The 13,448-nt window shown below is 50.1% G+C and overlaps 2 protein-coding genes across 6 annotated transcripts in view; both read right to left on the bottom strand.

Moving 5' to 3' along the window:
• The window catches only part of LOC122363999 (transducin-like enhancer protein 4), a 140,473-nt gene that overhangs the window by 70,012 nt on the left and 57,013 nt on the right, over positions 1 to 13,448 (bottom strand). The window lies entirely within an intron of this gene.
• Positions 9,191 to 11,153, bottom strand: LOC122364001 (tetraspanin-33-like). The gene has a single exon (XM_043333934.1). The coding sequence runs from the start codon at positions 10,632 to 10,634 to the stop codon at positions 9,468 to 9,470; it is 1,167 nt and encodes a 388-aa protein (XP_043189869.1). The 5' UTR covers positions 10,635 to 11,153; the 3' UTR covers positions 9,191 to 9,467.

The following is a 13,448-nucleotide window of genomic DNA, read 5'->3' as shown; positions in this document are numbered from 1 at the left end:
AGAAACTGTGCGAGCAGATATGGCGAAAAAATAGATGTCCGGATAATTTCGTTACACCCTGTATGTTCTAGTGCAAACTAATGCTATGATGCTAGGGGAGTGGCTGCAGGCTGGCGTAGCGCGTGCGGCCTTACGGTGGTTGGGTGAACGTGCCACCTTCTGCTGTGGGGTGGGTGGGATGGGAGATCCTCCTTGACCCCGTGCCGGCCCCGCCACCTGTGCTGCGCCATCTTTGGGCTGGCGACGGTGTGGAAGCGCGTACCTTCCGTCAGTTTTCCAGGCATCTGAAGTCTGAACTCGGCGCTGGCCCTGTCGTCGATGTCTGCGCGTGAGCCGTGACGGGTGCCACAGCCTGCTGGCACCGGCGGGTACGTGCCGTGTACATGTGGTGCGGACTGCGGGACCGACTTGAACCACTCGAAGCCAACGGAGACCAGCCACCCTCATTCGCTCAGATTTATGTGAACGACCCACGAGCCGAAATACTGAGGCCGAGGACCACGCACGCATTGTGGCATCACATAGAGAACACCTATTACATCCGGGAACGACTCCGATCGGCCATTTTCGGGAAATTTACCGTCCGCGGTGAATATTCCTGGGAATATGCTCTGAACGCATCAACCGAATTTGATGTTAGTGCCGGACCCGTGGACTCGGAACTGCGTCACTAATGCCTGTTCATAAATGTAGCGCGGCGTGAGCCATCCATGGACTGCGTGTTTCTTTTTTCCAACCAAAGGTAAGCACTATACCTGAAGATGCTTCTTTGTAACCAAACCAAACAAAAACTAACAACCTAACCTAACCTAACTTGACCTAACCTACAGCCTTCAAACCTACAACGCGCCAAAAATTTCAGCCGCCGGCGGGATTCGAACCTTCGGTCCTCTGAACACGGGGCGAGTGCGCTAACCAACCACTTCACCTCGCAGACAGCTGGCCGGATAAAGGTATTGTAAGTCACTTGACAATGACGCACTGGGATATACTCCGTATAGCGCCTTCCTTTGATTGGAAAAAAGAATTACTCACGCCCGTGGACTAGCCTCTTCAACTCCGTAGCAGTGTCTCCCAATCTGCGGAAAGTTCAGCTGGTCGCATGATAACCGTGGCGAAGTTTTCTGGCTCTGTTTCAACGGCTCCTTCATATTCCCTTCATATCAGCATAAGCCAGATTTAGGCTAACTTGCAATTAAACGATCAAAAATGTTAGCTTAAGTTTCGTTAGGGTAAATTAAACGGTGTTTTATTTGGTTAGGCTAAGCCCGAAAAACGCGTATACATGTAATGATTATTTCCATCATTTGCGTCTCTGGTAGGTGTTATATAATACTGAACGAGGCCGGTGTAAATAAATTTTCAAGACCGAGGTCCTTACTGAATTTTTGAACGAGGCCGAAGGCCGAGTTCAAAAATCAGTAAGGACTGAGGTCTTGAAAATTTATCACCGGCCGAGTTTGGTATGTATTGTACTGTATGCCAACGATAAAATAATTGTCTAGACCGAAGCTCTTAGCCGTTTTTTGAACGAGGACATCCCAAAATGTTGACTTGGTAATTCGTTTTTGACCGTGGTCACTTTGCTTACACCAGTTATTACCACACCTCTCAGGCTAATGTATTTGAATAGGCCAGGCATACAGTAATATAAACAAATTGCCTTTATCCTTCCCACCAACTTCAAACATTTCCTTTTCTCGATTTAGGTTGTACTGTGTTCTGTTGCCTCTACGAATGTTTATCCTCATGCTGAATAAACCCTGTAATTCCCGCCTCTGGCGCCACTGCAGCAGTCGGCATTTAATAATGGGACAAAAACAGACGCCGCGCGTGGCTGCTTTCGCCCATTCCCTGGCGACCACACAGTCAACTTTATCAACTTGTGAGGCGCGCGACGGCCCGGCAAACACTCGACTCAACGCGCCTGCAAAACAAAGCCATTCAACCACGACGCGGGCGAACAAAATGTCCCCGAACAGGGACGCCGCTGGGGGAGGGAGCTGGTGCGGACAATACCGGAGAGCTACTTCAAATAGTGAACGAAGAGGCTGGAAAACGTTATGAACCGGACAGAGAATGGATGGACATTAAGAAGCATTGGTGATTAAGTGGGCGATTGAGTCTTACAATAAATTCAGTGTCACAAAAGTAAGCATCACATTACGTTTTACCGCTTGCGGTTAGAATAACCAGCTTCAACAATCGAGTGCATTCATTTCAGGAAGCGTTCATCGTCCCCCATACCCGATGCTTGGGCTCGCCTCTGTTTCGAACAACGATAAACAGCCTTCCGGCCGGCATCTTTCCACCCCGCAGCGTCGTCGGTTTGAATGCGTCCGCGCGCCGGCCGCCAGTCCTTTGTTCCGGTCCAAATCCGCGCCGTGACACGAATTCTGGCGAGAAAAACACAGCCGGATGCGCCCGATCGCGGTCTGCAGATCAATACGAGTCTCCTCCAGCGCCGCAGACGCAGCAACAGCGGTGGCAGCGTCAACTGCAGACGGAGAGAGGGATCGAGACTGGAGAGAGGAGACTCTGGAGGTAACCAGGAGCCGTCAGGAATGAAGATTGGTGTTTGAATTTGATGAGGAGGAGGCGCAGCTTCCGGGCTGAGCAAATCGAGTGCGGTAAATGACACAAAATATCAACGATCAGGCACTGACAAGGGCGCTCCGTTGAAAACATTCCGACGCGGAAGAGCCGACGAGGCGGCAGTAGCCACGACAAGCAGGATCCATTTGGCTCAAATCACCGTACCGTCGGCAATGGGTCACGACGTTTGGGTCATCTCGCTCGTACGGGTCACGACGTTTGGGCCATCCTGCCCAGATGAGTACGTCTGACGGTGCAGCGGAGCGCGGTGCCGTTCCGCTGAGATCTGTCTCCAACCGTCTCTGTCGTCAGAGACGCTGACAGGGAGGGAGATGCTCCGTCTCCGTCTCTCGCTGCGCACTTTAGAGGGCAGCTGATCGACTCTGAAGCGGCCAGCCGCCTCCGCACGCGATTATACCCGCCATCGCTATGCGCAGCTGCCCTGGATGGGAGATAATCCGCCCTCGACCCCTGGTTGAAATGCAGCTCAGCGAGGGACAATAGCCGCGGCAGAAGCGTATCAGGCGGGCGCTGCCGCTGATCGTCCTCTGATACTGCGATTCAGGCGAGCGCTCTGACACGGTGGGATACATCACACGGCGTGGGTCACCCCGGAACGACCTATCAGGGGCAGAACCGCACCGGGCCAATGACGGTCAGATGAGGGGGAGGGGCGCCGGAGCAGGCTGGTTTGACCGAATTTAAATCGGTTTTGACCTTTCCAAGGAAAAAATATAGGCAACATAAAGGGATAGGTACGAGTACGTACTTGCATAGAAGGTCGTCAATTGCAGAGAGGAAAGTAATTGGAAAACAGATGATTACGGAGCGAGCGAAGCGAGCGGAGTCTTTCCTTAGATTAACGGAAATTTCTGAGTATGAGCGGCCGGCCGGCCGGCCGGCCGGCCGTGCGGACGCTTTTGCGAGGCTTATATCTCAGCAACCACTTGACCGATTTACATGCGGTAATTTTTGTAAGGTAGCTTCATTCCTTCTACCAAGTATTGGACTATTCCCGATGCATGTGGGTGACCCCTTATGCACGTGCCACGTGCAAAACGAAGAGGTGTCACTTTTGTAATTGTTGCAATATCTCGGCAACTACTTGGCCGATTGCGCTGAAAGTTGGCATGTAGGTAGGCACCCACTAGGCGATGCATATCCATGTGCCAGAGTTGGGGTGCTGCTGCACGTGCGCACGTGCAGGGGTCGTTTCCAGATCTCGAGAACGGCTGGACCGATGGCGCTCAAATTTGGTACGCGGTTAGGGACCAGTTAGTAGGGTGCCGTGCACAAGTCAGTTGGGACCCATTTTGCACGTGCGCACGTGCAGGGTGCCGCTTCCAGATCTCGAGAACGGCTGGGCCGACTGTGCTCAAATTTGGCACATTGCTGGAGACCAGTTAGTAGGGTGCCGTGTACAAGTCAGTTAGAGGTACCCCCTCGCAATTTCGCACGTGCAAGGCCCACCCTCTCGCTCGCTCCGTTAGTCGCCCCAAAAGGCGTTATACTGGTATCCAGTTATGCACAGTTCGAGGATACGAAAATGGAGGATATTAAAAGTGATTGTGTTTTACGCGCTTACCTTCTTATTATATTTGTGGATTATCTCTTCATGCAAACTCTGCAGTACAAAGAGCCCAGTTTAATTTGAAATGACAAATTTTGATCATAGCCGTTGTGCCTGCTTAGTGCTTCCCCTGCTTAGTACTTTCCCTATCCAGAAAAAAACATCAGACAATTATACTTAATACACGGTTTCCCGTGCATAAATGGTAACGCACGAGATGAGTGATTAGAGCACGAGTGTGTTAACCCGCGCCCAGATGGGGTCTGCCGAGCAACGCGGTCTGATGGGGGGGGGGCATTTTGGCCCCCCCTCAGATCTCGAGAACCACGCAACATAGCGACAAGCGGTAAACGGTGTTGGATAGCCCCAACGGGGAACTACCTTATGACCTAATTTCATTGACCTCGGTCAAACCGATGACGTCACAGGTCAGGTCAAAGGTCGAATTTTCACCGTTTACAGGCATTTCAAGAAATGCGTTGTAAAATCGAAAAAATGCATTTCATTGAAAACCATCGATGAGGAAATGTTCTTCAAACACATATTTTGCTATTTGAGGTCACTGATACCAGGTCAGGTCACAGAGGTCAGGTCACTGGGGGGGTCACAATATGAAAGTGTCGTGTGATACATGTTTTATGGTCCATTTTACATGACAAATGCGATTATGTGGGTCAGACAGACTTTAGGGCCAGCTTAGGTCACGTTTTGGTCAAGATTAGGTCAAGGTCAGGTCAAGGTCAGGTCAAGGTCAGGTCAAATTAGGTCAAATTTCAAAGTTGATATTTTGCATAAAATGGGTATCGATTCGATGCAGCTCGTCACGGGGAGTTCAATGGTGGTCTTTGTTTTGCGCTACGAGGTCTGGAATTGCTAAAAATTGAGTTCAAAAATTTGATGTCATCAATTTTTAACAGTTTTTTCGCTATAACTTGGCCAAAAAAAGAGGTATCGATCTAAAATTTGGTATGTATATCGAAGAGCGCAGGGACTATTACATATATTCCGGTTTTTTCGAAATTCGAAAATTTTTTGGAAATTTTTTGAGTTTTTCTAAAAAAATCATTTTTTTATTTTTGGGGGTCAAAATCCCAAAATTTCGAAAATCCGAGATAGCAGTTTTGTAGCGCCGTCTTTTATCTACACATCCACATAAAGAACTTTAAAATTGCTTGTTAACTGTAGAATTGGTGAGCGTTTCAAGATGTCATGTTTTTTGCTCATTTTTACTCGAACATGACCTCAGTTTGACCTCAATAACTCCTGACCTGAGGTGACCTGTGACTTGAGATTTTGTGTGAAGGTGTCAAATTGATGCCCGATAAGGTACCCAAAATTTGCCGGCGCTGCGCGCCGCCGTTTTCTCGCTATTTAAGAAAAACCACAGGGGGCCAAAATGCCCCCCATCAGGGCGCGGGTTAATGCACGAGTGAAACGAGTGCATTAACGCACGAGTGCTCTAATCACTCATCGAGTGTGTTAAAACTATTTATGCACAGGGAAACTGTGTATTAAAAATATTAATATATGCTTTAAGGTGCGATTCCAGGCAATCGCCATGTTAAAGAGCTTTTATTTTTGGGCCACAGGGGCTTGATGTTTTAGGGATATATAAACTTGTGAACGCATGCTTACACGATAGCAGCACTCTTAACTGTTAAATTATTTTTGTGCATTAAATGTATGGTTATGCGATAAATCATCTCATTATTGACGAATTTCGATAACGTAAATATATCCATTTGTTTAATATAGGCGTGCGTTAATTTCGATTAACGCACGCTGAATTTCATTAGAGCACGCTCGTGGCAATAACGCACTGGCTCTCCCAAATTCGACAACTTCGAATCCCCAGTGAACGCACCGCAAAGTATGTATTAATATCCGAAGGTTGGGACTTTTCAATTAAGAACAATCACTATTCTTTAGAATTGTGATTTTCTATTGAAAATCCCAACCTGAGCTACCTCTCTAGGGGGGTGTTTAGCGTTTCTGCCGCGATTTTGGTCATCTTGATAGGGAAGAAAACGGCACGGTAGAATTTTTTGCCATTTTCAGCGTTTGGTCCCGTGTGGGGGAGCTACCGGCTGGCATCGGTCGCTTGAAATATAATTAACCCGTTTTGGGGTAATCGGCACGTGCATTTTCCCATAGGGTTAACATGGGGAAAAATTGGAAATTCGATTTGCGAAAAATTTCGTCAATTATATTTGCTGATTTTTTTAGGGTCGGATCTAGGGCTGGCACCTCAACTTTTGGTGTTAATTATTTAAAAATCATAGGGTACAATTTCGGGTAATCTTGACGGACAGTTACCCCATGTTGAGCCTATGGCGAATTCGAAAAATAATTTTCAAATCGATTTTGCCAAAAATTTCCACGTTAGATTTTGAAAATGTTCCAATATGTTGTGCCCCGGGGTGTCGGCTACCACATGGTATGGGTCAGATATGGGGCGATTGAAAATATCCGAAGGTTGGGACTTTTCAATTAGACAAATCACTATTCTTTAGAATTGTGATTTTCTATTGAAAATCCCAACCTGAGCTACCTCTCTAGGGGGGTGTTTAGCGTTTCTGCCGCGATTTGGGTCATTTTGATCGCCGCCGAAACGGCTCGGTAGATTTTCTTGCCATTTTCAGCGTTTGGTCCCGTGTGGGGGAGCTACCGGCTGGTACCGGTCGCTTGAAATATAATTAACCCGTTTAGGGGTAATCGGCACGTGCATTTTCCCATAGGGTTAACATGGGGAAAAATTGAAAATGCGATTTGCGCAAAATCTGTTCAGTAATATTTGTCCACATTTTTAGGGTCAGTTCTTGGGCTGGCACCTCACCTTCTGGGGGTAATTATTTAAAAATCATAGGGTACAGTTTCGGGTAATCGTGACGGACAGTTACCCCATGTTGAGCCTATGGTAATTTCGAAAAATTATTTTCAAATCGATTTTGCAAAAAATTTCCACGTTAGATTTTGAAAAAGTTCCAATATGTTGTGCACCAGGGTGTCGGCTACCACGTGGTATGGGTCAGATATGGGGCGATTGAAAAGCACGTGCCACGTGCAAACGTGTTTGATGGGGTAACCTCCGGGAAAATCCGACATTGTCCAACTGGGGGTCCTATGGCGCGGAAACCACTCCACCTAGCGACACCAAATCAACGCAGCCGGTGAGCAGATGAGTCCAGCTTGTCGCACTAGTGGTCACGTGGCGCACGTGCTATTGCACGTGCCGTGGCACGGGGTCAATTTTGGTGCTTAAATATACTAGCATTGTGAAATGCAATGAGTGGGGGAAATAGCCGTCAGGCCGTCAGTTTTTATGATAGGGTCAATCTGAAAACGGGTTTAGGCACAGAATGAAGGGGGCTAAAAAACTGCTATCTCGGATTTTTTGTAAAATGAAAAATTTAAAAATCTGGGGAAATTATATATTCGAAAGGTGAAATTTCCCTAAATTTTCCCGTTTTTCGAGTTTAGCCGTCCACTGTTCAGAGACGGTGACACCGGCCGGGGTCATCTTTTACATGCTGATGGCCACGTCGATGGGTCATCACGTGGCGTGAACGGTGAAGCTATCAGAGGTCCGGCACGTGCCACGTGGCCACGTGTTTGAGTCGAGTACCTCCCACATAATGGTGTTTTGGCCAACTGGTGGCCGTATAGCGTGGAATCAGAACCAGCCAAGAACACTAAATTGGGTCAGTCGGTGAGGGGACAGGTCCTGCTTTCATCACCAGTGGTCACGTGGCACACGTGTTCAGCTGGGCTCCTCCTTTGCGGAGATATTTTATCGTGAAATATTCAAATGTCCATAACTTTCTCAAATATGGTCCGATTGAGTTCAAATTTGGTGGGTGGCTGCATTGTTAAGCGACATGAACGAATGCGCCATGTTTGTTGCAGTGCGCCACGTTTGTCTCAAAGCGCCATTTTTGCCGCAAAGCGCAGAATGTGCGTAACTTTGTCGAACATTGGACGATTAGGATGCACTGTAATTAAGGCATGGCTGCTTAAACGGCAGATATGATTGCACCACATTTGCCGCAGGGCGCCATATTTGTCTTAATGCGTTAGTGTTAGCGTTTTGCTTACGGCGGGCGTTTTTTGCAGCGGTGTTTGCGTTTTTTCGGGGTTTGCGTTTGACGGCGGGCGGCCGTTTTTGCGTTTTTGGCGGTGTTTGCGTTTGGCGGCGGGCGGCTGTTTTTTGCGGCGTTTTGCGGTTGGCGGCGGCAGTGCGTGCGTTGCGGGCGTTTTTTGCGGCGGTGTTTGCGTTTTTTTTGCGGTTTTTGTGTTTGGCGGCGGGCGGGCGGGCGATGCGGGTGTTTTTGCTGTTTGCGTTTGGCGGCGGGCGGCCGTTTTAGCGGCGGTTTGCGGCGGGCGGCCGTTTTTTGCGGCGTTTTGCGGTTTGCGGCGGGCGGCCGTTTTTGCGGCGTTTTGTGGTTTGCGGCGGGCGGCCGTTTTTTACGGCGTTTTGCGGTTGCCGGCGGCCGGCCGTTATTTGCGGTTAGCGGCGGGCGGTCGTTTTTTGCGGCGTTTAGCGGTTTTCGGCGGGCGGCCGTTTTTGCGGCGTTTTGCGGTTCGCGGCGTGCGGCCGTTTTTTTACGGCGTTTCGCGGTTGGCGGCGGGCGATGCGGGCGTTTTTTTGCGGCGGCGGTGTTTGCGTTTTTTGCGGTGTTTGTGTTTTGCGGCGGACGCGCGTTTTTTTTTTGCGGCATTTTGTGCGTTTTTTCTGCGGTTTTCGGCGGGCGGGCGATTGTTTTTTTTTTGCGAAGTTTGCGTTGGCGTTTTAGGCATGCGTTTTGCGCGTTTTGCGGTGTTTGCGTTTGGCGGCGGGCGGGCGGTTTTTCACAATTAAAGTCCCAACCTTCGGATCCGCAGTGCTGTTCGACAAGCGCTGCCCGGGTATCCTGACAAACCCCAGCACTGGATGCTCTGATGAGCGTTGAATAAATTCATCAATTGAAACACAACACATGGAACTTAACAACGCTGAGCATATGGCAAACAAGGACAACACAAGGACCAGTGAATAAATGAACTAAATGATTCAGGTCAGGCAAGCTCAATAACAGGAACATGTTCATCCAGACGCCGTTCATGTTGCATACGATGGCCTTAGCGGCCAGACGCATTACCTTCAACGCCAGTACCTGGTACAAAACAGTTCTTTGCGTTTGCTCCATATGACAAGTGCAAAAGCCGACTCCCTTGGTTGAAGTGCTAATGACCCTTATTCCGCTTTTGTCTTGTGAATCTTTGTTCTACTTCTATTCAAATGACCATGTGATGACCAAGTATGTCAACTATCAGAATCAGACGACGATGACGAGCCATCGCTTTCATCTTCTGCACTAGCAACGTCACCCTGTTCCAAAACATTCCTCCCTTTAGCATTCTGCCGTCTGTCTCTTTCATCCTTCTTCCTCCTCTTCTTCGCCCGCTTATCATCGCCATCCTCATCGTTCCTTCTCTTTCTCTTCCTCCGCTTTCCTCCCTCCTCTTCGTCCGGTTCTTCTGCGGCCGACTGGGATCCGGTCAGCAGGCCGACCAGCAACACCAGTCGCGCCACACTGAACAGCGGCGCCTCCTTCACCGCCTTCCTCTTCTTCTGGGACATCCTCTCCAGCAGCACACTGATGCGCGTCGCCTGGTACAGCGCCGCTCCCTGGGCGAACCCCACGGCGATGCACGAGGCGCCGACGATGTGACCGTGCTCCTCGATGGAGCTGACCACGGCGGACACACAGCCGTCCGTGTGCACCTTCTCGTTGGCGGCGACGGCGGTCAGCTTCTGGACGCCCCTGCCGCAGGTGGTGTCCCGTATCGGCGTGTTGTCCGGGTGCAGGCAGCACGACCAGGGGACGCTGCACCGCTCCACACTGGGGTTGGAGGGAGAGCAGTTGAAGTAGGCGTTGGCAGACCAGTCGAGGTAGCCCGCCACCGAGACGCCGCAACAGTGGAAGTGACGCTGCAGGAAGTCCAAGAGGTTCTGCATGTTGGCGTCGTCGCGGTAGGTGGCCACCGTATTCTGCGGGAGATCTCTGTTGACGACGCCGCTGATGTAGCTGCCGAAGCTGAAGCAGAATATCATCAGGCAGAACTCGAGACCAAGGAAAAGGACGATGCAGGCGCGATAAAACTGCAGAAGCGGAAGGTTCTCTCGGAGAGTGCCGAGGATCCCCGCTAGACTGATCACAAACATCACCACTCCGATCAGCAGCAAAAGGACAGAGATGTTCAGCACCAGCGCAAACACGTTGGTGGTTTTGATGGCAGCCGTATCTGCAGACGTGATTGAGTAATACCCAGCCACAATGAGCAGCAAACTCAGTATCCAGAACACCCCGTTGAAGAATGCCAGGCCGTACTTGACGGCCTTGCTGATTTTGGGCGGTTTCATCTTCCGCTTGAGGTGCCTCGTTTTCCGCACCGCTTGCCAGTCGATTGAGGTCGCGACTTTGGCCATTCTGCCTTCGGGTCAGCGGCGTTGTCGTCGGCGTTTCTGTCGTTGTTGCCAGCAGGCGAGGCCGTTCAGGGCGACGATGGTGGCGGCGATGACGGTGGCGATGTCGTCAGCGCAGAGCAAATGGCGGCAGCGACGGTGGTGGAGACGGTGGCATCTAAGGCACAGACGGCGGCCGCCCTGCAGCGCGCCACATTTGTCGCGATACGGTCCGGAAAGAGGCGCACTAACTCAGCACCGCTGGCACACAAAAGCCGACGAGAATTGAGCCGCTCTCGGCGACCCTGATGCCCCGGTAACGACCACGGAGTCCCAGCGGACTGCCGCCGCGACGCTGCCAGACTCTGCCAGACGCTGTTAGGCAGTATTCAGAGCTGCCCGACTCTATCCGAGGCTTCTAAACGCTACAACCGCCTAACTCAATATACCCCGACAACCGCATTCAAGCGTCCATAGATGGATCCGATGGATCGTGACCGTGACCACCAGAATCAAGCAGGCGCTTATTATACTGACCCGAATACTGTTAGCCATTCTGCAACACGTGCCTTAATTCCGGCAGATCTCCGGCGGAAACTGCTCACCTTCCTTCCCACCGAGCTAGCTCAGCAGCTCGGTGTCGGTCGTAATTTACCCCGGGTTAATTTGTGTCGCAGCGGCACTGTTTGAACCCCTATCCGGGCCTCATTTGGATGAAATCCTCTCCGTCATGCAACCCGGCGTGGTCGGGGCCCGCTCTGCGACAATCAGCCGCCGTGCTGTTGAAACAGCGCCGCTGTCCCGGAGTGGAAATGAAGTAGCTCTTATGCAAAGCAATTGGCGGCGCCACCAAATGGGGCCCGCCCGGCGCGCGGCGGTTTATAACGGCGCTCAGTCACGGAGTGGTCGGCCGCCAGCGGCGGACTGTGTTCGGCACTTACCGAGGCGCCGACAGGCACGTCGCCCAACAATTAGAGACAAGGTAATACGTCCGGGTTGGGGCTCGTAAAGGTGGATAATGAGGAAGCCACTCATTGGGGAGGGGGAGAAATATGATGAACTGCAACTGACCAGGTGACCCTTCCACCGCCCCAGGCAATCACTTAACCCGAGCACATGTGACGACATTACCGGGTGTTACCTAACTGTTCTTATCAGCAGCAGCGGTGGGGTTTCACACAGCTAAAGAGCGCCCTGTGACACACATAGGCCGACAATCTACATGCAATTAACAGCCGTGTATGTCCATATCAGATGCGGGACTGAAAAATGAGCCGCCTACAGCCGGAGCAGTCTGATTAACAGCGTGGGTCACATATCAAAGACTCGGCGTTCATTCATTAGCTCGGCACTCTGCTGGCGCTGTTAACCCCGCTCTAATTGGCGGTGAACCTCAGAGAGAATGTCTGATATTTACTGCGTCGTAACGCTGGGATCAGAGGTGCTGTAATCGTCCATGAATCTCAATTTTATACGACCATTCGTGGGATATAAATCTACGATCACCAACGTCGGTGGGTTGTTCTAAAATAATTTATGGTCGCGCTGTGCTACAATATACGATGGTGGCTATAGTAGTATTTAATGGCTGTGTGCGAATTCGAAGTGCATTGTGTTGAAATATTTCTCAAGGACATTTAACAAGATATATAAACTTCAAGAAACATTTTGCATATCATATGCTTGTGGTGTACATAGACATCTACATAACTCTATTGATTTGTACTTATATGTATATTAAGACAACAAACGAACTAATGCTTAATAAACAATGCAATTCACGAATTTATGTTCATTATATGCTGCTTTTCACAAGCCACTGCTTTTCAAGTGCTGGGATTCAATATTTGATTCATTAAATATTGTACCTTCTGTTCAAAGTTCTAAGAATTGTCAAAAGTTACAAAAAAAAACACTAGAATGTATTTCGGAGGCGTTCCTCCACCGGTTCAAGTGATAAACATTTATAGCCATTAGAACAGAAGGGTGTTCCATTAAATACGTCTATATTACATATAATGCTGTTCACCACAGTACTTGTTCTTTTGATTGCAGGGCTTCAAACTTCCAAAAGTGTATAACTCATGCAAAACGTTTAACATTCAGTCCATCAGATGCAGAGTTATCCAAACTTTGTTGGTGGGCAGTGGGCAGCTCGCCGCTGGAAGTTTATAGAGCCCAGATTCTCATACATCGGCGCTCCGCTGGTGAGGTGGTTTCCCGCACCTATCAGCCAGGCCACAGTTTGTCCGGGAGCACGCCATTCTCGCCAATGTTGGCTCTCTATCACCTGTCAAACACATCGCCATCACCGGGGCAGCCCACACAGCCCCCTCACTGGCTCCTGACCCTCCCCCTCCGCCTACATACCGCCCCCTCTCACCTCTTATCTCCCTCCAGCCACTGCTCCTCTTATCCTAACACAGCATCCTTTCATCCCTAATATAGGTGAGCAGCACACATACCTCCCCTCCCCATTTAAAAACACACAGCCCCATCGCGTTTTTCTTGTACTATCAACAACATAAGCACTTTTTTCCTCTCTCTCTCTCTCTCTCTCTCTCTCTCTCTCTCTCTCTCTCTCTCTCTCTCTCTCTCTCTCTCTCTCTCTCTCTCTCTCTCTCTCTCTCTCTCTCTCTCTCTCTCTCTCTCTCTCTCTCTCTTCTCTCTCTCTCTTTCTCTCTCTCTCCAGCCTCTCCTACCACTCCCCACCCTCCCCTCCTTACAGTCCATCCTCCTCCCCCGCCTCTTCCAGCGCACCGACCACGTCATGGCGACAAATGTCACCACCGCGCCACTAGCCGTCAACAAAAAGACACTCGTGGCGCCACCACCACG

This window comes from Amphibalanus amphitrite, unplaced genomic scaffold (genome assembly GCF_019059575.1).
Source record: "Amphibalanus amphitrite isolate SeventyFive unplaced genomic scaffold, NRLGWU_Aamphi_draft 000651F_arrow, whole genome shotgun sequence".
Taxonomy (NCBI): domain Eukaryota; kingdom Metazoa; phylum Arthropoda; class Thecostraca; order Balanomorpha; family Balanidae; genus Amphibalanus; species Amphibalanus amphitrite.
This window is presented reverse-complemented; position numbering and strand designations above follow the sequence as displayed.